The 24,609-nt window shown below is 35.2% G+C and overlaps 1 protein-coding gene across 3 annotated transcripts in view; it reads left to right on the top strand.

The window, feature by feature from the left end:
• The window catches only part of LOC136038211 (matrix metalloproteinase-2-like), a 251,182-nt gene extending 230,937 nt beyond the window's left edge, over positions 1-20,245 (top strand). For all 3 annotated transcript variants that reach the window (XM_065721295.1, XM_065721294.1, XM_065721296.1), the window contains exons 9-12: positions 977-1,124; positions 9,002-9,158; positions 12,702-12,805; positions 14,889-20,245. In XM_065721295.1, the coding sequence (XP_065577367.1) occupies positions 977-1,124; positions 9,002-9,158; positions 12,702-12,805; positions 14,889-15,157 (678 nt within the window). In that variant the 3' untranslated portion in view covers positions 15,158-20,245. The remainder of the gene's footprint in view (positions 1-976; positions 1,125-9,001; positions 9,159-12,701; positions 12,806-14,888) is intronic.
• The last annotated feature ends 4,364 nt before the right edge of the window (positions 20,246-24,609 follow it).

Below are 24,609 nucleotides of genomic sequence, written 5' to 3'. Positions count from 1 at the left end.
GAGATAATACAACCATCCACAGCTCCTGGGGAAAGGGTTTTAAGTTACGAAATGTGCCCATTATTTACGTAGGTTATAGTATTTCTTATTGGGAAGTATGTATATATTTTTCGGATGGGGAGGGAGGACAGTGAATTTCCTGATTTGGAGGGATTTTCCACAGGAAGAAATTTCTATGGGAAGGGAAGTTTTTGGGGGTGGGGTGAACTTTTCAGGGAAAATTTTACACCGTGGGAATTGGCCAGAGTTAACAAGCAAACATGTGATTTTAATCGTTTTCTAGTACAACTAGAAAATTCAAACAACTACAGTCCCTAAAGAAATAATTTTCTTAATTCCATTTCAGCTAAGTCTGAAGTTTCCTTCTTTTTCTTAGCCATTTGCAAGTTGTCTAATCGAATTTTTCCGCAAAAAAAAATCAACTCAACTTTAATTGGGTTGAGAAAAAAAATGATAGAAAATACTAAGAAACTACATTTCTATGATTCAAATATGTAACATTCAATCAGGGAGGTCTAGTCTTGGGTAAGCTCAATCACATGAAACTTAACCTTATTGACTTATAACCCAACAAACTCAAAGTGTCGTTGGTATGTCGCTGTCGATTGGCTAATTCATTTATTTACGGGTGACTGCCATAGAATTTTTTATTTGAATGATAAAAATGCTTTATATTTTTATTATTATAATTCAGTTAGTGAAATTATAAAATTTTATTATTGTGATTAAAATCGTAAAATTAATTTGAATAATACTGCAGCAAACCCATAAACCCGTAATGCAGAAGCGGGTAACCAGGTTGTGGTATGTGGTAAAAATGCTAAATAAAGAGACATAACTAAATAACCAGTTTTACGTTCTTCAAACACTATAGGAAACTTGTGCTGGTGGTATGAACGAAAGAGTTCCATCCTGCGTTTGGGGTAAATTCATGTAGGCACGTAAATGACTGTTTCTCATGTTCTTCTTCTTCTAGTATTATTGGAGAATTCAAAAAACTGGAGTCGCTCGTGGTTTTCCTGTTGAAATAACACGTTTCTGGAATGAAATACCCCATAATATAAGCCATGTTGACGCCGTTTATGAAAGGCAAAATCCACAGAGACATATCGTCATGTTCATAGGTAAATTTTAGCGTCTATTTCTTCATCTTAATTGCATCATAGAGAGATCCTAGGTAAACTTAGCCATTAATTGATTGTCTGATAATTATTTTTATCGAGCGATGTATCTGTTACAGTGAATGTCCGAAATCTAATTAATGTCAGCATTCACCAGTTAATGACCGAAATTCCTTTTTCTCTGCTTGGATTCACTTAGCTTTGCGAGTCAGCTTTTTCAATCTTCTGCAAACTATGATGGTAAAAATTAAAGTTAGGTTAGATTATGGTGGTTTAGGTTAAGTTGGTTATAAATATCAGAAATGGGTTAAAAACCTCAGGTAACTTAACCCAACCTAGCATAAACCAATCATCATAAGACATTGCAATAAACTGAAAAATTGACTGGCAAGGCTGACTAAATCCAAAAAAAAACTAAATCCAAGGACGACAAAAGTATTTCAGACATTCACCGGTGAATGTCAAGATTCACCAATTTCGGATATTCCAATTTTGGACATATTCATAAAATATACATTTTTAAATAATTTAGTAAGTTTATCGGGAAATTTAGATTCATACGGGAACCAAGGAATATATAAACTGTATTTTGAAGAATTCTTTTTTGTCCTGTTTTCTCCTATATATATATATATACTATTGGAACATGTCCGTAATTTTCAACCTACCAGTAATCTTTAGCTTTGAAAACCATCGTGTGACATTATACAACGGGTAAGTGGGGACGAGGGAGTATTTTTCAGCCAGTAGTTTTAACTAAAATAGTCACGAATTTTAGAAGTAATTTTAGTAAGTCAATCTTATTTTGTCTCTGTGATGGGAAATCGATTTTGAGCTTTAGGGGGGACTTTTAAGAAGGGTAACAAGACTTCCAATTCAATTTTTAAGGAAGTGGCAATAAATAATTTTCTTTGATTCCCTTGTTACCAAAATGCTGCCTTGTCGTTTTAGTTTCGGATATCTGTTTGACTGACCTTATTTCAAATGGTAAGTCGTACGAAAAATACCGTACTATCCTGCTTTCTACGGCTATAATAAGAGACAGTTTGAGATGGCTAGTACATGTTTGCGGATGGAGGATGACGGAATGTCAAAGATTGTCTCTGTCAGCCATCCATCTAGGGCCAAACGAAAATCAGGTCGTCCCCGAATGAGATAGGAAGATAAAGTATTTAAAGGAAATCAGGACTTCTTGAAAGAGTGTAAAGTAAAAAGCTTCAGGATGGAGGAGAAACGTAGGTAGCTATTTTTGCCTCAGATGGCTTGGTGTCACAATGGTTTGTTAGTAGTAGTAGTACATTTTCAAAGGTATACTTATTAACGTGCTACCTACCACCAAAGAGATTTTCAGATCCATTTCTGAAAAATGCATTCTGTAGTACAAATTTCAGAGCAAAATAATAGGATAATTTCAGTATTTTTTTTTTTTTTTTTTTTGTAGTTTTCTTCATTTTCTCATACCCAGACTTTTTCCTTTAGAAATAGACTATAATATTGAAAATATACAAAATCTTTTTCTAATTCATATTTCAAATTCTTCTTCTTTTCTTTCTTTAATCCAGAGTTATTTGGTCTATACTGAAAAATATAATCCATTCCTTTTTTCCTACTCTTTTTAGTTTTCTTGAGGATGGGTTGGTGACAATTTAGGTAATGGCTTGAATCAAACCACGTTTTTTTCGTACTCCTGAAAATAAAATAAAAATAAATCACATTTCTTTTTCTTTTTTACTGTATGACTCCCTGCTTATTTATAATCTAATTCATCACTATTTCACTCTCACATACTTTACTATACTACCTATCTATCTTACCTCTTATTCGGCATTCCATAGCTTTCTACCTTTCTAATTCCTTATATACGTATTTTCTATGTCTATGTCTACATTTTATCTACCTTTGCAACACTCGCAAAGAAACTGTACGTAGTAAGGGCTCATTGAAGATTTATTCTTAGGAGGACGAGGGGGGGGGGTAAAACTTTCTTTCAGAAAAGATTAATGTTCATATTTTAGCCCTCACCAGGGGTGTAATTTTGTCAAAATCCTGGGGGGGACAAAGTTGGAGCCCATTTTCCCAAATCAAGCGAAAACGACAGTAAAACTTAAATATTAAGCTGTTTAGTGCCATAAAGACATTATTTAGTACTTTAAAAGTACTATAAAGGCGCTTTCTATTGACGCTTGAATTATGCTGGTTTATCTTAGGTTTGACAAGATTTTGGAAGAAACTAAATCTCAGTTGTGGGGACATACTGGGGTCGGGGGTGGAATTGAGGAGGCTTATCCCTCTGGAGGGGGCAACTTCTCCCTCTGGGAGGAGCAGTTGCTCCCCTGCTCCATAGTAAATTAAGCCCCTGGTCCTGGGACACAGTAGCTCTCTGACAATAAAGAAAAAAACATGCTGCATCAGCATTAATCGCTACTACTGTTTACAACGCAAATTTTGATTAAAATTATGTTGAATTTAAATACAGTGGATGTCATCAACAAAGTCTGATTTTAGTGTGTTAATTACTGTTCTAGGTGAGAAGAAGAACAAAAAATAATAAATTTAAGTAAGAAAAAGAAGCTTAAAAAGAATAAGTTTTGATAAAATCAAAAATGAAGAAATAAAGGGAAAAAATCTGAAACTAGGAAAAGAGAAGAAACCTGGTTTTAAGTTTTTTTTTCTTTTTCTTCTTCTTCTTCTCTAATTATTAACGTCTAGGGTCGATGGCATATCTAAGTCATAACCCTTTTTAATTATGCCACCCATTTGTATTTATTCCCCCTTTACATTTTTTTTTTTGTTTTTTTCTAATTATCAGTTATAGCTTTCATATTACTTTAATGATACCAACCGTGTTAATACTCATAACTGCTGATTAGGTTTGATTGTTGTTTTCAAATTAATCTAGGTCTTTTCCAGTGAAAAACTAGATTTTAAATTCATGAACTGGTTTATAAATATGATATTTCAATGACTATCTGGATTATGAAAATTCTGTTCCATTGAAAATGGGGTTGGGACTCCATGGTATAGATCATAAATTTGATAGATTTGTTTGGAAAAAAAGATTGTGAATTTGTAAAAAAAAAAGAAGATTATCAGTGAACCCTGTAATAAAACTGATTTATCGGGGTTTTGGGTCGGGTTTATACATTCTGCTCATCCGCTCCGTGCTTCGGTTTTATAACCAGTTTCACTGATAATCCTAAATCCTGTTTAGAAAATATGCTTGTTAGTGATCGTGGGTTTTGGGTATTTTTTTTCAAATTCTGGTGTTTCATTGCACAATCCAGTCTTATAACCAGGTTCACTGATAATCCTAATCATATTTCGACAATCTACTTGTCACTGGTTGTGGGTTAGGGTTTGCCAGGTTGTGGGTCGGGCTTATAAATTTTGCCGTTCAACTCTACAATCCAGTTTAATATACCGGTCTTATTACCGGGTTCACTGATAATCCTCAATGAATCTGCTTGTCACTGGTTGTGGGTCGGGCTTATAATTTTGTATATCCACTCCACAATCCAGTTTTATAAACCGGTCTTATAACTGGGTTCAATGATAATCCTTAGTCATGTTTCGAGAATCTGCTTGTCACTTCCTCTTATTATTTGGTAGTTTTCTTTGCCGTTCGATTATTCATAATTTATTTATTTTTCATGTACTTTATTGTCCATGTTTTGTTCTTTTTTATTCAAAATTGGCATACAGAATAAATAAAACAGCAGAAATCACACGATCTTGAAGCAAAAATTTAACGGGATCCTATTATAGATAGATAGATAGAAAAGTGTATTTCAAAAGCCCGTGAGCCATATACACACACGAGTAAAAATAAATAACAAACAAGCAAAGAAATTAACCAACAGTACAAACTACAAACACGCACCTGTATATGAATGAATGACTGGTATTTAAAGCCATTTTTCAGGCCGTATACATACATATACAACAAGAAACAAACTGAATCATGTGACACTCGCCTTTCGAATAATTAGGCATCCGGACAAAATTTCTCACTGCTATTATATTTACTTTTGACGTTGACTTCAAAGTTCCAAGAAGGGGCTCATGACCACCCACCCCAAGAAAGCTCCCTCTTAGATCTTTTAGTCCCTGACACCTGAAAAGAAAACGGTCCAGTCCATCAAAATCACCGCAAATCGGGCAAGCATACCGCATTTTTGGGTAACACCTTTTTTTTCCAAACACTATAAAGAGGGAGACAGTTTACTCGCACCTGCACCCGTGACCTCAGGGATTCTTTTGGAATCCCTAATTTAAAATAAAACATTTTCACTATAATTTTCTTTCACCTTATAGTAAGAACTTAGGCTTTCCGACTGGCTAAGATCGTTCCACCATTTCTGAATTTCTTGATCTTCCAGCCTTAATAGGATCTCTGACAGAAAAATTTTGTGATCTGAGATTAGGCCATCTCCTCCATTCCACGCATATGATAAACCTGTGCTGTCCAGGGGTTTTTTGACATGGAAGGGCCATCAGAGCAGCGTCATACGCTGCTCTGATGAGTCTGCAGTATTTTCAGCCAAAACTTAATTAATTGGATCGGTCTATGTTTTCCCATGGAAAAAAGTCCCAAATCTCCCTTGATGAAAAGTGTGTGGGTTGTGGCGTGCAGACCTAGCATTCTTTTACAATATTGTAGCTGTAGAATTTCTGATGAATTTGCCACTTCTAGGCCCCATACTTCTCCATAATAGAGGGTTGGCCTTATTTTTGAGTTGAACACATTTTTGCTGTTTTTCTTTTTTGCGCCTATTCCCGTCAAATTACTGTTCCTGAACAGCGTTGCCATTGCTGCTTTTCCTCAATTTGCCATCTTGGAAATATGATTGCTACATCTTCCGTTCGATCTTCGATGGAATCCTAAATATATTGCCTGAGACACAACCTTCATATTTTCACCATTGAAATTAAAACTCTCTTCATCTTTATTTCCTGTTGATTGTCTTCGGCAAAAAATCCTCACCTCTGTCTTTTTTATGTTAATTTCCAGTTTATTTTCCTCTAAATATTCAGCTGTCAAATCCAACAGAGTTTGCAGCTCCGAACGGGATCTGGCGACCAAGGCAATATCATCGGCAAATAATAGTAATGATAATACTTTATTTCCAAGGTGTACAACTGGCGCCCACCTTTTTAAAGTTTTTCGACAAGATCATTTATAAAAATAGCAAAAAGTTTCAGTGATAGGGTACTACCCTGTTTTAAACCTTTTACATTAAAAAAAAACTCTAGATATACCGCTTCCTGGTATCTTTACCATATTTCTGTTCAGACAATACATCGAAAGAAGAACCCTTAAAATGGGTGGGGGAATTTCTGTTCCTAAGAGCGTTCTAAACAAAATTATACGGTCAACATTGTCGAATACTCTACTTAAATAAAAAAAGCCGCGTACAACTTTCCTTTTCCTTGCAATACTTACTAATCAATGCATTTAGCGCAAACATTCGATCAAATGCTGAGTACCCTTTACGGAAACCGGCTTGCTCTTCTCTCTGAATTTGCCTCTCATCCATCCATAATTCCAGCCTTTTGTTTAAGATTTTGTCCAATATTTTTCCAAGACAGTTTCCTAAGCTGATTGGTCGGTAATTCTCGCACAAAACTAGCGTAACCTTTCTTAAATAGGGGGATAACTACAGATATCTTCCAAGGATCAGGCCACCTTTATTCTTTCATAACCAAGTTGTACAACCCCAGAAGCAGAGGTAATAATACTACTTGTAGTACCTTCAAAGCCTTTGCTGGAATTCCATCTGGTCCTTGCACAGATCCACCCCTAGTTTGTTTTGTGGAATCTTCTACTTCTTCCCACTGGATTTGGTGGCAAAAGTGATAATCTTCTTCCAGTAGGAGGTATTCAGTGTAGCACAAGACGGGGCTCCGACTTCTTCTGCCAGTTTTTTTTAAATCGGGTGGAGGCTGTTGTGTGTCAGATGTCTAGTTTCTCAAAGAAGGGGGGCCACTCGTTCACTTGCGGAATACTTTTGGGAGCGGTCATCTTTTTTGATGAAACGCTTATACAGAATTCCCGGGAACCTTTGTCTTATAAAGATGCGCAAGTTCATTTTGTTCCCGCCATCGAAACTCTAGTTTCTTCATTTTATAGTTAGTTTATATTCTTTTCTTTTACTTCTATAATGTCGGAGCAACTCCAGTTTCTCGATTTCCTTTTTGGATTTTTTAACATATTCTAGCATGTGATTTAATTCTTCTTTTTCCGTTCACATTCATTGTCGAAAAACGTGCTTTTTTATTTTCTCTTTTTTGCATATTTTCAAGTAAAGGACTCAGTATCAGCTCAATAAATTTTGAAGAAACTTCATTTACACTTCCCGTATTTTCCTTAATCTCACATAGTAGGGCATTATATAAATCGAACTAAACTAACATTATGTTTAATAATGATTTGAACTCTTCTTTCGTAAACAAACGACAAAAAAAGAAGCGGAAATTGTTGTTGTTTTATTGTTGTTAATGCATGACCATTGTTAATGCATGACCTATTGTTGTTAGGTTGTTGACCTGTTGCATTGGTCAATGTTTTTATAAGGTAAAAAAAGAATAACTTTCTTGTCTCCTCCTCTTCTTGTCTCTACTTGGAAAATGGGAAATGCCCAATCGCCCAAATCGTTTCATTTTAAATACCTTTTTATGGTAGCCAAAAAACAATTACAATTTTTTTTTGCAAAAAATGGTCAAAATACACAATGAACAACCGGCAATCATGGTCAATATTTTTATTTTATATCGTTAGCACCTTTATAAACCGTTTTTCTTTACTAAGTTGCAGCTACCACTGTAACCATGATTTGATTATGTTACCGCTAGTAACTATTATGATGTTGTTTTTCCAACAGATTTCATTAGTCACTAGAGATTAAATCAAAATACTATGATGCAAAATTTATTTCCATCTTTGATTCATATTTTTATTCCTCATTTAGTTTTTCTTGTTTCCTTCAAACATCTTTAATTTTGCAGGTTGTTTTTATTTACACTCGCTGGGAATTATGATATTGACCTTTTTTTTTTATAAGATCCTCGTTTTAGATTTCAACTCTATGCCTCTTAGCATTGTTATGGGTGGACTCAAATGGATAGAGCTCAGGTCAATAAGGCTAACTGCCTCCATCCCCTCCTAATTAAAACACCAATAGCCGCTGCTGGTCTGGGTGGTAACCCCTCCAGCGCAGTGATTTGAAATAGGGATTGTCTATCTTTTTTCTCTTTTATAGAAAGGATTTCTTGGGTAGTGTCAAGGTGTCCACCATCGTTTCTCCCATCCCAAGAACCCTACCCGTCAGATTATGACAAGCTTGGGCATGCAATACTCTTCCTTCAATAGAGAGGGTTCTCCCAACTCTCATTAGCGGCAAGCAGTACTATACTAAAAGCTTGCACTAGCAAGATAACTTCTTTCTCCTGCTTTAGATTTTCTCCTCAAGGGATCTTATCTTGCGCCACCATTGGTGGCTCAAATATCCAGAGGATTAGCCCCCAGGCATAATTTTGACACCCATTACCGGCTTTAGTCCATCCGATCTCGGCAGCATGTTCCCCAAAGTACCCCACTTTATTGTTATATCCTAGGCAGGATGACCAGTGGCCAGACTATGATTGAGTGTGCCTGTTACTGAAGCCCCTCAGGGCTTAATAAATAGCCCCCCTCTATGTACCTAGTACTCAAGGACAGTACTGCTGCCTGTACTTGTACATTTTTCACTCCCATTGACTTTCTCACTCTTCATTTTCTTTTTTTCTCTTTTCTGTTCATTATCATCTAGCCTTTATAATTTTTAATTCCATAGCTGCCAATTATTTATATCTTTTGTACCTAATTATCCTAATATTTTTAGGTCAGAATTATTATGTATTTAACGGTAACACACTAGTTGAGGGACCAAGTCCATTGTCAAGGCTTGGACTGCCAGAAGATCTCATAAAAATAGATGGTGCTATGGTATGGGGCCACAATAAGAAAACATACTTCTTCAGTGGAACTATGTATTGGAGGTAATTTTGTTTCTAATTTTGATTTGAGAAGAAGATAAGCCCGTGGCTCTGTAAGCTCAGCCATCTTTGAATTAAAAATGGAATAGTTGTGGGCAAGTCAAGTCATGGCTAATTGTAGAAAAAGCCAAGACAGATAGTCCAATTAAGTGAGAAGAAAAACATGGCATTAATTCCCCCCCCCCCCCCTTCATTGCCGTCGCTATCATAAACACGACTAAAATATTAATAATTGAGATTAATTAATTTATCAGTTTACCTTAAATTAGCACATAAATTAATTGGTAAATAGAAATGAATTCATTAATTAATTTATAAATTAATTAATAAATAAATACTTTAATAAATAAACAAAATATTAATAGTATAAAACAATTAGGGAAAAGGAAAACTTTTTAGATATGTTGGAAATTAAATAACACAGGAAAACGAATTGAACGAGTCGATAAAAGTCGTTCGTTTCAGGATTTTGGATACAAATCAAACTTTTCCGAAAAGTACATACAACCTTTTGATTAACTGCAACCGAACTCTGCAGTTGGCTTTCTAAGAAGTATTTATTTTTGCAGTAGAATTTTAGAATGTCTTTCTTTCCTTAACATCTTTGTAAATAAGTGTGATTATTACCTTCCTTAGAATCCCTGAAAAAGAACGCCAACCGATATTTCTCATAGAAAGAAATACATCTCTCGTCAGTGTTGTCAAAACTATTTTGTGGCTTTTTTTGATGCTGGAAAGTCTAACCAGCCAGTTATTAATACCAGTAATTGGGAAGATAACATAAGTAATTAAGGAAAGTTAGAATGTGCTACTTGGCTTTTCTTTCATCTCTGAAGCGCCTAAAATTTTCCTGAAAACTACTGTTTACCGAACCATAGGTCTTAGTAGAAATTCACTAGTTCTTTTTTCTACTGGGGGTAAAGGTACCGGCAGGGCCAAGGACTTGCTTGGAAATAAGAAGATATTAAAAAATGGAGTAAAAGGGTTGAAATGAGAAAAAAAAAACATGTAGATTTGAGCAAAAACATTAAACCCTGGAGGGGAGTGCAGCTTGAAAAATTCTCCAAAAGGGGAATTACATGAGAATCGCAAGGAAGACGGGGAAAATTATGAAAATCTTCGGTTTTATTTTTTAGGTGGGGGGGGGTGAGTGAATTTTCAAATCGAATTGTGAGACTCAAAATGCCTTCAGCCGGTTTTTAATCAAGGAGTTTCAATTCGAAAATGTTTTAAAAAGGTTTTTAGTCTAATTATTCTTCTTTTAATTCAACGGAACCTGGGTGACACACTAAACAAAAAAGAGTGACTTTCTCTGTTTAAGTAGAGCGATATGCAAGACATCCCACATATAAATGTAGCCATAGGTACTTAACCACCCTCTGGCGGGGAGATGTTAAAGGTGGCTAAAAGCTGAAGTCCGGAGAGTCCCCGGGCGAAGATGAGATCGCAGCCAAGAGGATTAATTACTCCATAGCTCTATGCTGTGTGGACTTTGCTATAATCTGAAGAATGGAAGAAACTATTAAAAGTCATATGAAAAGTAACCCTTGTCAAAATATTCACAAAAATTGATGGTCCAAAGTAAAAAAAAAAAAAAAAAAAAAAAAAAAAAAAAAAAAAAAAAAAAAAAAAACTGATCAGGAATCAACCATACTGTGAGTCTGGGGAGCTTACGGTTAAACGAATTTCCAAGTAACGTCTGAATTTGAACCAAGTAGCAGACGAAGATATCTTTTGCCTCAACACCGGCACGCTATTTGAGACTGTCCAATTTAACATTATTGGCTTCCTGATTCCGGAACGGAATCTGGCCAAACCACTTATGTTCTAATTTATGTTCTTGAACGAATGCTCTTGAACGAAACAAATAATTCGCAAAATAAGCTATTATTGACCTTATAAATTTTGTGAAAGCTTTTGACTCTGCAGGCCACCAAACACTCTGGAAGATCCTCTGATATCATGGTGTTTCTAATAAACTCTTCTAAATCATTGAACACACGCAACACAGAATGCTGCGTGAATACGAGTGATGCGAACATCTAATACTTCTGCATCATAAAGGGGGTGATTCTCGGGACCTGTGATGGTCATGGAATCTAAATAGACAGTAAGAGACTTGGATATGTTGATTTTGCGCATGATGTAAGTCTCCTTGATTCCTACAAGCCATAGCCTCAGCCAAGTGATAGGGCAAGTCGTATATTTCAGTATTCAGGGAGTACAATCCACAGTACTTATCATTACCAGGGAGAAGACAAGTTCAAAATCAGCCAGGCAAATGCGTTCTTCAGAAAACTATGTAGAATCTGGCAAAGCTAGAATTACTCTTTCCTACTCGAGCTGAGGTTGTTCAACAAAAACGTCTTCTTGACGCTTAGCTATGATCCCAAATCCCAAAATTTACACATTAAACTTGAAATAAACTCCTAATCGAATGGATGGTTTAAGACACATTCAAAATATCCGCAGTACCCAAAAAGCAACGAACGCTGCTGTACGATGGAAGACTTCTCAAAGACTGATAACTGTCGTGATCAATTACTGGAAGTGGACATACCTCGGACACGTGATTCACAGGCCCAAAACTTGAATTCCAAAATTCGTTTTTTAGTGGTATCCACGCGATGCCAGAAGGTGATGGAGCTTCCGAAATACCGTACGATGCAACTACCAGCTGCAACTACCTAGCTGACTTCACATATCTCTTTGCCCCGCTCCAACTGAACCGGAAGATTTTTGGGCCGCCGGTGAGATGAGAAGTGAATGAGAACTCTTCTTGGATGCTCTAAGTGTATCTGTAGCCCGCAGAGGAGAGGAGATGCTTTTGAAATTTACTTAGTTTAATTATGTTTATTTAAGATTAAAATAATAGATGTAAAATATTTTTTATTTTTATTTTCTTCTTAAATCAGAGTGTTTTTGTCGACTGAGACAAATCAGAACATTGTTCTATCGAAATTTTTCTTTTATTTCCTAGAATACTAAAAAACATGCTCAACTGTAAATTGTGTATATATTTGTGTCTATGTTACCGTGATATATGTCCGTAATATATGAGTAATTGTATTCCGGGGAACAGGTCTTGTACCAACCAGAGACGTCACCAGGCAAAATATTTGGTGAGGGGGGAGACGATAAAATTTACTCTAATAGTCGTTGGATACCAGAGTAGTTACTTTCCAAAAAATTTGGGGGGACGGGAAAACGAATTTTACCTACTGGCTGACCATTTTTATTGACAGCTTTGGGTATATTTCTTATCAAAGTTAGTTCATAAAATATAAACACACGTTAAATATCTCTTGTAACGGGAAAAAATTTCAGATTTTGTAGATGGACCTTAAATCCTCCACAACCCGGTTCTCTAATATACTGAATATGATGGATTCCCCTCCCAGTGATTTCCATTACGATCACTTGAGTTTTGGATGTATGTCTCCCGGTCTTTCGAAAATCATTTTATTTTTCTTAAGTGTGTATATATTTGTGTATATATTAGTACGTCTGTTACCTTCTATTTTGTTACATTTCAAATATTTTTAGGTTCGACGAAGAAGAGCAGACGGTCGAGTTGGACTACCCAAGAGATATGAGTATGTGGAAAGGAGTTCCATATAATATTGATTCAGTATTTCAATGGACTGATAGTAAGTCATAGTTTCAGTTTAAAAACTTTCAGTGACACATTTTTTGCGGTAAAAAAGTTTTATAATAAAAAAAAGCTAATCTCTGCTTGGCATTTCTAGAAAATGTTAATGGGAAAAGATGTCACATTCTTTTGAAACAACTTCAGTCAAATTTAGTATTTTAATGGACTCGTGGAATATTATGGTTTCAATAAAAACACTTCTTTAAAATTAGTAAAAGAAATCAGTTTTAGTACAAGGAGCATTCAGTAAAAAATATTAATGAATACTGTTGGAAAAAAGAATATTTTTGAACAAGAGAAAAAATTAAATTCGGTAAAACGTTCTGGTGAAAAAACTGGATATAGAAACCTCCGCAGAAAAGTACAAAAAAACTTCTTAAGAACGTCAACAAGTACCTATCTCCTTTCCAAAGAACTCCCCCCTCATTTTTCTTGCCCTTGCAGCGTCATTTCGCGCTGTTTTCTACCCCAAAACAGATCTTGACAGAAAGAATATATTGGTACTACTAGAATCGAACCAGAGTTTTATGGATAACAATTATGATAACCGCTATTTAGTAGGTCTATGTTTTTAGCAACTTTATGAATTACTATTTAAGTTTAAGGATCCTCGAAGTCCTTCACATCCTCTCCTCAGCCCCTAGCTTCGCTATCCTCTCTATTCACCCAGACAGGATTTTGATATTACTACTACTACCAACAACTCACCAAAGTACCGAGCCGCCTGAGGCCAACATAGCTACGCATGCTCCTCTTCTATCCTAATCTATTCAAATCCTCCTTCTTTACACCCTTTTAAAAAGTTCCCATTCCTCTTGAATCTTTCATTATTATACCCTCCTACCCCAAACGAGGATGACCTGCCTTCCGTTTAGGCCTGGCCGAAAAGGACAATCTGTATTTTATTTAGACTTTTCAAGGGGAAGGATTTAAACTTAGTTCAAAAATAGAGAATGTGATTTTTCAATTATTTTCAACCAATCCACAACGTACTTTTAATCTAAAAAACCATGTACACTAAATTCCATAAATGTAGTTCGGCAGATGGATACAGCTGAATTTCAACTATGGAATGATATCAAATATTACATCTTTTGTTAATATTTTAAAACGTTTCAAGTATTAAAACAGTTTTTAACGTTTGAAACGTTTAAAGGCAGAAAAATAACGCACTAAAAATTGCACAGGGAACATCAGCATTAAAAGCTTGATTGAGTTGTAATTATTTAATTATGTACCTACGTAAATTCATAAGAACTTATTAGTAAACAGTTTGACCTTAAACCTAGATTCAGATCTTTGTTCTTTAATTAACTAATTTGAATTAGTCAATTAATTTAATTGACTAGTTTTTGTTCATGCGGAAATTTGCTCAGACAATTCTTAGCACCGAAATGCATAAGTAAACTGAAAAATTATAAACTTTTTTTCAGTCATATTATAGATACATAAAAATATACCTTCTTACTGTATTTCCTCTGTTCTTTTTCTACAAACTCCGTGTAATCGGTATCTGAACGGCTCTACAAAGCAAGTACGAAAGCACTCTATCATGATTTTTCTTGTAATCTTTCTTTTCTTCTCTCTTGAATTTAACTTCATTAAAGTTTTAATTCTGTTTCGAATTCTGCACTGGTTCTATAGGGTTTTTTACGTTTTTTTTATTTTATTTTATTGACCGACGGTTTAGTACAAACTAACAGGAAAAAAAATTAAGTTGGCCACTGTTAGACCATGGAAAGTGGGCCTTGGTGGGCACTACCCTCCAAGGTGGCAAAAAAAAAGTCAATGGACAACCCGCTCAGTCATGGTAATGAAACAATCGACCAATTAAACAAAATCCTAGAAATTGAAAGAACAAAACTTAGGCAGCAATTAATTAATTATATCAGATGTGCTTATTTTAGACTATTATTTAATTCATGATTAATATATTAATTATTTAACAGACTTTCAGAACCAAATAGAACGCCCCCCTTTTGGAAATCTTCCTTGTTGCTGTTGTCTTTTCTTATCTTAGTTTCCTGTTGTTCATCCCTTTTTATTGTTGTTTATTATGATTATTTTTTTTTCTTTTCTAGGTAAAACTTACTTTTTCAAAGGAAAAGTGTTTTGGCAGTTCAATGACATGCGAATGCGAGTTGTTAGCCAATCCCCATCATTGAGTGCCCCCTTTTGGATGGGGTGTCCCACCCAAATTCACGAGCCCCGCCCAGAAATCGCACATCCTGCCGCTGAAACCGAATTTTCTGCCACTTCGCTCGAGTCATCTAGTGATTGTTCCAAATGTTCTCTTCCTTTTAGCTTTTTCCTAAGTGTTTATTTATTATTAAAGTGGTTTGTTGCGTAACTAATCGCACTTAGATGTGAATTAGCCTTTAAATGCTTGAAGCTTTCTTAAAATTTCTTCGACTAGTCACCTGATTCGGATTTTAGATATAATTACTTTTAAAAGTAATGTTTCCTTCGAGCGGAAATTCTTATTCTCTGATTTAAACATTTATGAAGTTTTCAAATTTAGAAAGAAAAACAACAACGATTTCCAGTTTTCTTGAAAAGATTCTGTAGTTCCAGGCTTCTCGGATATGGATAATATTGGTAAAATGCCGTCCGGTAAAATAGGTTAAATGCCACCCGGTAAAAACATGGCTGTCATTCAGGGATGGATACGGAATTAATGTTTGGGAAGCGTACAACCGAAACTTAGGCTCCCCTATTGGTATTTATCCCCTCTCCATCCTTGTAACTGTAGTAGCCCTTCCACCCTGTGGGAGTGAATTCACCAAAATTTAGGGAGGAGCAAAATGTATCTTCAAAATCCAGAGGCAAGGGGCGAATTTGTCGGTTTTTTTCGTGTTTACAATAAAAAAAAAGCCCCAAAATGCATTTTTAAAAATTTTAAGGGTAAAAAAACTTTAAGAGGGCACCAGTCCTCCTTCTCCCACAGTTGATATCACTGACGATGAGTTCAACTGTGACTCGGGGGGGGGGGGCTGCGTTCCCGAAAAATCCCTTCCCTGGATTCTCCTCTGTTGTCATTATTAATAAAGATAGCTTGACTTTCAGCCAACTAAAATTCACTAAATGTGTAGTAGCACAAATGCTTACACAGAAACTTGCAATGATTTTCATCTCTAAATAAACACTATTGCCACGTAATTTTCAATCGCCCCAAATTTGCGGTCAATAGTGGCGAAAGAGGAACACTCAAAAAGTATTATAAACCCATATAAAGTCTGAAGTGTTCATCAATACCTTTACATACATTCAGTATAGCCACATAGTGTTTCATTGTTATTTGTTATTGTAGACACCCTCCGGAAATTCTACCCTTTTTTCTGGGAATAATTTTGTCTGACGGAATTAAATCGCATGTCTAAATTTACCCTTTTTAACGTCCAAATTTTCACCAATGGTAAAGACACACTGGGTGCAGAGGCGTAGCTAAGGTTTTTTGCGCCCGGGGATGTCGGTGTAGCGCCTCCCCTCGCCATCTTTACCACGCCATAAGTAGATCATAGTACTGAAGGAAAAACTGTTTGGTTCCCCTCAGAGGTTACGTCTTGGGACAGCTGTCCCCTCCTTCCCCACTCCCCCTAGCTATGCCACTGAGAAGGTGGTAAGTCCTCCACAGAAGGGACAAGATAAATTTTGTAGTTCAATTGTCGTACACATACTAAGGGTCCGTACACATAAAAAAATGTTCCAAAAAAAGTGTGCTTTCTGCTTGCCTGACGAAATTAAATTATCGATTTAAAATGTTACTTGTTTTTGAGAATCCTATATATTTTGTTTACGTCTTATAATTACCAATTTATTGAGGATCGCTCATCAAAGCTTACTAGGCGGTAAGGCTAAGAAGAAGGGAAGAATAAAATTTTACCATTTAACTGTGATACTAATCCTAAAGGCTCTTAAACAGCTAAAAAAAAAACAATTTAAATCCTAATAATTCTTTAGAAGGACGTATTCGCGGGTTGGGGGTATGGGGCTTGAACCCCCCTCCCTGAAATTTTTATCGGACTCCTAAAAACATAAAGAAATTTATACATAGAAATTCTTGACGCTTAAAAAAATTGCAACCCCCCACCAACACCCAACAAATCTAAATCCCCTGAATAAAAATCCTTGATTTGCTCTTGATTCTTCCGCCTTTTTTTTTTTCATGTTTGTATGTTCTATTTTTTTTTTTTTTATTCAATTTTGTTCTATTATTTTATTTGTATGTCCTACTTTGTTGTGACACTGCCAATCTTTGGACATGTTTGTGTGTAGTGAAATTGAATCTGATTACAAAAATTAGGCTTTGATAATTTTTCTTTGTTTTCTCAAAAATGTCTGATAATGAAATGAAATAAGCAGGGAGGTTATGTAGGGGCGGGAGACATTTTTAAATATCTGAGGGAATTAAATGAAAGTCTTAAAATTTGCCATTATGAGTAATATTTTTTTTATAGCCTTTTAACTATTCTTTTTAAAGGTTTTTAGTTCGAGTTCTTATTTTTTTTTTCAAATAAAACACTGGCTAAGAAAGGGAATTAGAAAATAAAATCCTCCCATTTAATTAGAGCAATAATCTTAGTTAAAGTATAAATATAGAATTAATTTTTATCCATATCCTAAAGGTTTGTCATTTTAATTTAAGCTATGTCTAAAATAATCCAAAAATAAATATATTGTGAATGATTTATTATTAATAAAAAACAAATGTATTCAAATTACTTAGACATGCAATGTTTGCCTGATTTAAAAGCAGTTTATAACTTTTATATTTTTGATTAGCAAATAAACACGGATTTTTATTTCATGTACATTTCAATTCTTTTCTATACGACTACCCTTAGTGTCGAGTAACTTGACAGATATTTGGTGGTGACCAAAGGCTGCTGTCTGCATTTACACAAAAATGTAGAGGGAGGGACAATTTTTTTTTTCATAGGCTCAGGGGATGGAATTTCCCTTTTTTCAAATTGTTTAATAAAAGTACTGAAAGGGTATGGAGGAGGGGGAATCTTCTAGTACTACCCCCTATCCCAATTGATGTGGCTGTTAGAATACAAAGGGTTTAAAACGGCTTGGTACTATTTTGCCTAAAAAGAAAATTTTTTGTTTTTACTTTGAATCAATAGTTATGTTTGGGAATCAAATTGTTGTTAGGGTTAGGATTCTTATGAAAATCTTTGTCAATTTAACTTATTATTTGGTTTCGTCGTTTAACATGGTTACACTGACGAAGATATGGTACTTCGTTAAGACTCGATGATTTCGAAACAACCAAGAGGAAAACCATTGAAAAATTATAGTTTTCAGATATGAATCTGGTGGATGAGGCTCCTAAGGGGGGGAAGGAATATTTTTATTCTGATGTAATTTTTACTTTAACATCTTGACAAAGGGAGGGGGATCTTTTCCCCTATCTCTCTGAGAGTTGGCTTTTTCTTGTATATTTAATTGAAACTCCACCAAAGAAAAACGGATTTCTACTTAATTTTGCTTTGGACTATCATAAATCAGGAGTTTGTAATGATATATGATCATTTTTGCTTTCTATTTTAAATTTTGTTTTGAAATTTCATTTGATAGCAAAATTCTGAATGTGCTACTGATAGTGTCTATAGGCTGTCTAAAAAGTATTCCTCTGGTTAGAACATTTGTTTGAACTCACCTATATGCAAAATAGAAACTTAAAGCTTGCAAAAAATGTTTAATTTTGTCTGTAGAATTTAGTTGTGTAGCTAAGGAGTAGTAGTTACAAGGTCAAGAATACTGAGAAGGTTTGTAAACCATAAAACAACGGGTACGCCAGAAGTAACTGACTTCTAGGAGTAGGCATATATTTTTAAAACGCATTAACAGGCCAGCATTGAAACCCCACTGGGACGAAAAAACTATCCATCATATTATAATATCTTTATATGATGTCTGATGAGTTGTCCAATTTTGTTCTACATGCATATTATATTGTACTGATGACCTTGTTGATGGTGTTGTACTGATGACTGGTGACCTGATGGATGACGGCGGATCTGTTGTAACTGACTGTTCTGATTTCTGCTCTCTGGGGAAACTGCTCTGCTATCCGCTCGAGTAGCATTTATAGCATTATGTTATAATTTTCAGAATAGGTGCTGGCTCGTAGCATTTCACTAACTGTCAATTATATACGATAACACAATTTAATTTTTGAAACAGAGAAAGACTCTGAAACAGAGTAAGACAGAGAAACCTGCCTTTAAATGTCTTTAGCCTGTGAAACAAGCAAATGTTATTGTAGTTCTATAGATTGTAGGTATAGATATGAGGGAGTACTACCCAGGGCGCCAAAACTTTACTATACAGAAAATCCTATAGATGTTTTCACGAAGTTTTTTGGCAATAAATCAATCGCTTAATTCGCTGGCAAAGAAGAACAAAAAAACAATTTTGTCGTCAAAATTTTAAATGAAAATAACAGAAATATCACGGACAGGGTGCCCTGTATAAAACGATAATACAATTTAATTTTGAAAGAGAGAAAGACTAGGTCCCTTGTTTAAAACACTTATGTATTGAGAGAAGTAACTTCTTTCCATCCCTAGCGATTTTGGTGGTGGATAGTGAAAACTACGTATGTAAATTGCACTTTTTCAAACTTGTCAGGATTGGAAAAGCTTAACTGAATTCATACATTCAATATATAAGAATTCTATATACTATACAACTTATCTCGAAGCTGGCTATACAAAAGTGTGTACTTTTTTCCCCAAAAATTGTATATATGAACTTTTTGCTATCCTCTAGAAATATTAGTCTTTTTTGTAGTTTACTATTTAGTTCTTGAAGTCTAAAGCCAATCTTAATTCGTTTCATGGCTTGTCTGAATTGGGAACAATGGTAATGAACCTTCGTTCTTGTGTAATAATAACATAAATAATGTTAACATAATAAAACATAATAAATAATAATAACATAATAGTTAACATAATAAAATAAATAATGTGTAATAATAACATAAATAACATAATATAAATAATGATAATAACACTACTGTTCTATTTATCTTAGCATTGAAGCAACATCCTATTACAGGTTCAGAATGGCTATTGGCTAAAAAAAGGAGAGGAGGGTGTGGCCCCTTTCTAAGACATAGATACCTTATAACCGCTGTTACGCTAATTAAGATTGGGATTTAAGGTCTTGTGCATTTGAATTTTTGTGCTTGACGAACTAAGTTTTAATTTCTTGAAGTGTATGTTGGCTTTAATATTTGTTGAAACATCAGTTTAACGAAAACTTTTGGTCTTAATTTAGGACACAGTGTAAAGTGTAATTTTGTATTTTGAAGCTCTTGTATTTAAACATTTGTTTATTCTGCCCGTTTCACTGTGATACATTGATTTTATTTTTTGCTAATGTCACTTGTCGTTTTTGATTATAATAATAAATGCTTTCCTCAAAACCAATGACCTGGAAGAATATAAAATTTTTAGCTATCCCACAAGAACATATCCAGGAGTAAAAGTATTATAAATTTGTTTATATCTATTTTTTGGATTTGGTTCGGGATTTGAAATAAGAGCTTTGAGACATGAATTCCTTCTAAATATCAAATTTCATTAAGATCCGATCACCTATTCATAAGATAAAAATACCCCAATTTTCACGTTTTCCAAGAATTCCGGTTTTCCCCTCCAACTCTCCCCAATGTCACAGGATCTGGTCGGAAGTCAAAATTAGAGCTTTAAAGCACAAGATCCTTCTAAATATCAAATTTCATTAAGATCTGGTCACCCTTTCGTAAGTTACAAATATCTCATTTTTCCAAATTACCCCCCTCCCCCCCCCCAACTCCACCAAAGAGAGCGGATCCGTTCCGATTATGTCAATCTTGTATCTAGGACTCGTGCTTATTTTTTCCACCAAGTTTCATCCCGATCCCTCCACTCTAAGTGTCTTCCAAGATTTTAGGTTTCCCCCTCCCCCCCCCAATGTAACCAGATCTTGTGGGGATTTAAAATAACAGCTTTGAGACACGATTCCTTTCAAACATCAAATTTCATTAAGACCTGATCAACCGTTCGTAAGTTAAAAATTCTTCGTTTTTTCTATTTTTCAAGAATTAATGGGTCCCCCACTCCTCCCAGATGGTCAAATCGGGAAAACGACTATTTCTAATTTAATCTGGTCGGGTCCCTGATATGCCTGCCAAATTTTATCATTCTAGCTTACCTGGAAGTGCCTAAAGTAGCAAAACCGGGACCGGCAGACCGACAGAATTTGCGATTGCTATATGTCACTTGGTTAATACCAAGTGCCATAAAAAAAGTTTCGAAGAATAGAAATATAAACCCACGACCCAAGATAAGAATATTTGAAATTGCAGTGATGACAGTGAAGATGCTATGAGTAGAATAGAAAAGGCCCAGGGTGGTTTTCAGAGTTGAAAAAAGTTTGGAACAAAAGAAATATAAATCCGCGACCCAAGGTAAGAATATTGGAAATTACAGTGATGACAGTGAAGATTCTACGAGTAGAATAAAATAGGCCCGGGGTGGCCTTTAGGGTTGAAAAAAGTTTGGAATAACAGAAATATAAATCCGCGACCTAAGATAAGAATATCGGAAATTACACTGATGACAGTGGCCGATTATGTTTACGAAGCGTGGATACTCCGAAACTCCAGAAAAATATTTGCTAGATATTTTTCATAAAAATTGTTCACGGATTGTTTTGGTTAGCCCACTGACTGACCATATCTCAAACGGTAGGCTGTACGAAGGATTAAGATGGCTTGGGCACGATGTACGGATGAAAAATGGCAGATTGCCGAAAAATGTCCTTGTCTGTCAACCATCTAGGGCCAAATGAATATCAGATCGTCCTCTAATGGGGTGAGGGGGTGTCGCAAGGAAATATTAAAGGGAAATGGATACTTCGTGGGAGGGTGTGAAGAGAAAGGCTTTAACGGATTAGGACAGACGAGAAAAATGTGTAACTGTAATGGCCTGAGGCGGTTTGGTGCTGCAGTGGGTTGTTATTAGTTCTAGCAGTAGTAGTAGTAGTAGTTTTAAATAGAAAAAAAACAACATTATGCCACTGCAAAGCGACGCACTCTGCCGTTTTCTGGCCCATTTTGGCCTTAAGAGTAATATACTTTTGGCCTTAACCCACTGATGGGTAATTCTAAGCTGAAAATCCTGTCCATGTTCCAATGAGCTAGAAGCCATACAAATTCTAAATATAGCCGTTGTACTACAGCAATCAATTATGTCAATCTCTGTAGGCAGTAAGACAATCGTTGGTATCGCAGAAAATACATAACTCATAGAAAATTATCAAATGGTATATGAATTGGCCTTTGAAATTAAAGTTGTAATAGAACTATGTTCAGTGAGATTGAGATTCTGCTATGTTGTAATGATATATTGTGACTGGAACATCAACTTTTTTCCGAAACTCTGCACTTCGTAAAAAAACGAAATACTTGTCTTTGCTATCCCTGTTAAGAAAACAGAAATAGAAACTTGGGAAGTTTGACCGTTTATTTAGGCTGTGGTCACTTTGTCCCTTTTCCCAATTTGAGCTTATCTCTTAGCAAAGATTGACTCTTTTCTAGCAATCAGATTGTTCAGTCAGAATTAGGGATCTATTTCTTTTGCCTGAAGTGCGGTAAAAGGTGAATAGTATCAAACAGTTCGCGGTAACGAACTGTAGTAGGAGCGACCCGGCTCAATAGTAACCAAAACTCTAAAAATGGAACTTTGATACCAATAGCTACATCAAAAGAATTGCATTTTAATGCTGATTTTAGATATGCTGATTTTAGATGATTTTAGCTATATTTTAGATATAAGTTTTATCAAGTTTAGTTTTACCTATCAGAAGTTACGAGCCTGAGAGAATTTGCCTTATTTTAGAAAATAGGGGGAAAACACCCCTAAAAGAACCTTAACGAATCTGCTTCCTCATTAATGCCCCTCTCTTTACGCTAAAGTTTTTTACTGTTTTAAAAAGAAGAGTTGAGAAAAAGAGTCAAACTTTAGCGTATAGAGCGGGGCGTTGATGAGGAAGCAGCCCATTTCATTTACGAAGTAATTTCTGTTCGTTTTAAGTTTTAATGTAGCTCTTACTTTCAGTAAACAAACTTGTCTTTTTATTTAATATGTAAAGACTTGCGTCTAGTCGATTTTTAGGAAAACCTTAATTAAATCACTGTATAAGAAAGGTGAAAAGAGTGAGTATCATAATTATCGAGGCATTAGTCTGGTCTCTGTAGGTAGCAAATTACTGAGTAATATGATACTTTTTAGACTGAGAGATGGTGTAGACAAATTTTTAAGAGAAGAACAGTGCAGTTCTAGAAAAGGTAGAAGATGTGTTGGCAAACTTTTCACTCTTGGTCTAGTAAATTAGAAGTGCCTGAGTTTTCAAACACTTTTGGACCTCAGTTTTATAGATTATGAGCAAGCGTTCAATTCTGTTGATAGAAGAGCTTTAGCAAAGGTTTTATCCTTGCTTGGTATACCAGAAAAATACATTAAAGTGATTTGTGCTATGTACGAGAATAACACTGCTGCGGTTAAGGTAGGAAATGAGGTTAGCAGCTGGTTTCTTATTAAATTAGGAGTTAAGCAGGGTTGTGTTCTATCCCCCTTTATATGGATCATTTTGATCTATTTTGTCTAAAGAAGCACAGGAAAGGTGATGGGAGACCACTGAATCAAATGTGGAAGAAAAACTCTCTTAGACATGGATTATGCTGATGATTTTATCATCTAGATAAAAGTTTGAGCAAATGAATGAACTTTTAGAGGTAGTGCGAGTTCAGGGTGCTAGAATAGGTTTTAAAATAAATGTTGAGAAAACTAAGTCACTAAGGCTAGGAATTAGTGAAGATCAAAAGGTGACGTTGGGTAAATAATCTCTGTATGCAGTTTGTCAAAAGGGTGTAACAGCAATATATTAGGAACCGTTTGGTGTGTGAAGTTGAAACTAACAGGGCTTCTTGTGAGGGATGTTGGACTAACCAAAAGAAAATATTTGCATCCTAATGCTACTGCTTCTACTCATACTATTGCTACTGTTAATATTATTACCACTTCTATTACTACCACTGCCACTAAGGCTTAGGCTACTAGAATTAATTCTGCAGCTACTACTGCTGCTATTAAAACTAAGGATATTAAGGCAAAAAATTTGGGATATATAGAAACTGTATGGAACTAAATTGAAACCCACTATACCCACAATAAACACTATGATGCATCAAAATGCTTCAGGAATGGTTGATGGTATTGAGCTGAATCTGTCAGCGTGTGTTGAAGGGGATATTGAAGAAACCAAAGGTCTTGTGCGCATACTGCTACTAATGCGCAAGTAATACTAATGCTGCGCAAGCTAAAGGTATTAAGGTGAAGTTTTTAGGGAATTTTTTGGTGAACGTTGAATTAAATGAAAACAAACTATGAGCATGTGGACTTTCAAAAAGGTGACAAAGTAATATCTGAAAAACAACTTATATTATTAATTTAAACCTTTGATGGTAAGCTGTGGGGGGTTTTGAATTGGCTATAAGGCACTATATGTATATTTTTAATAACACCACTATAGTTAATGTAACTAATGACACTAAAGGTATTAAGATGAAACTTTAAGGGAACGTTAAGAAGGAGATAAACTGTAGGCATGGAGGTTCTCAAAAGGGCATATAAGCAATATCACAGACATCAGCACTTTATAATCGCTAGAAATATCGTTGTAACATTTAAAGGAGCTAAGTCAATTCAAAACTAAAACTTCTGTTGCGCCTTCTAAGAATAACAA

This window comes from Artemia franciscana, chromosome 17 (genome assembly GCF_032884065.1).
Source record: "Artemia franciscana chromosome 17, ASM3288406v1, whole genome shotgun sequence".
NCBI lineage: Eukaryota > Metazoa > Arthropoda > Branchiopoda > Anostraca > Artemiidae > Artemia > Artemia franciscana.
Note: the sequence above shows the minus strand (reverse complement) of the source record. Positions and strands in the feature narration are given on the sequence as shown.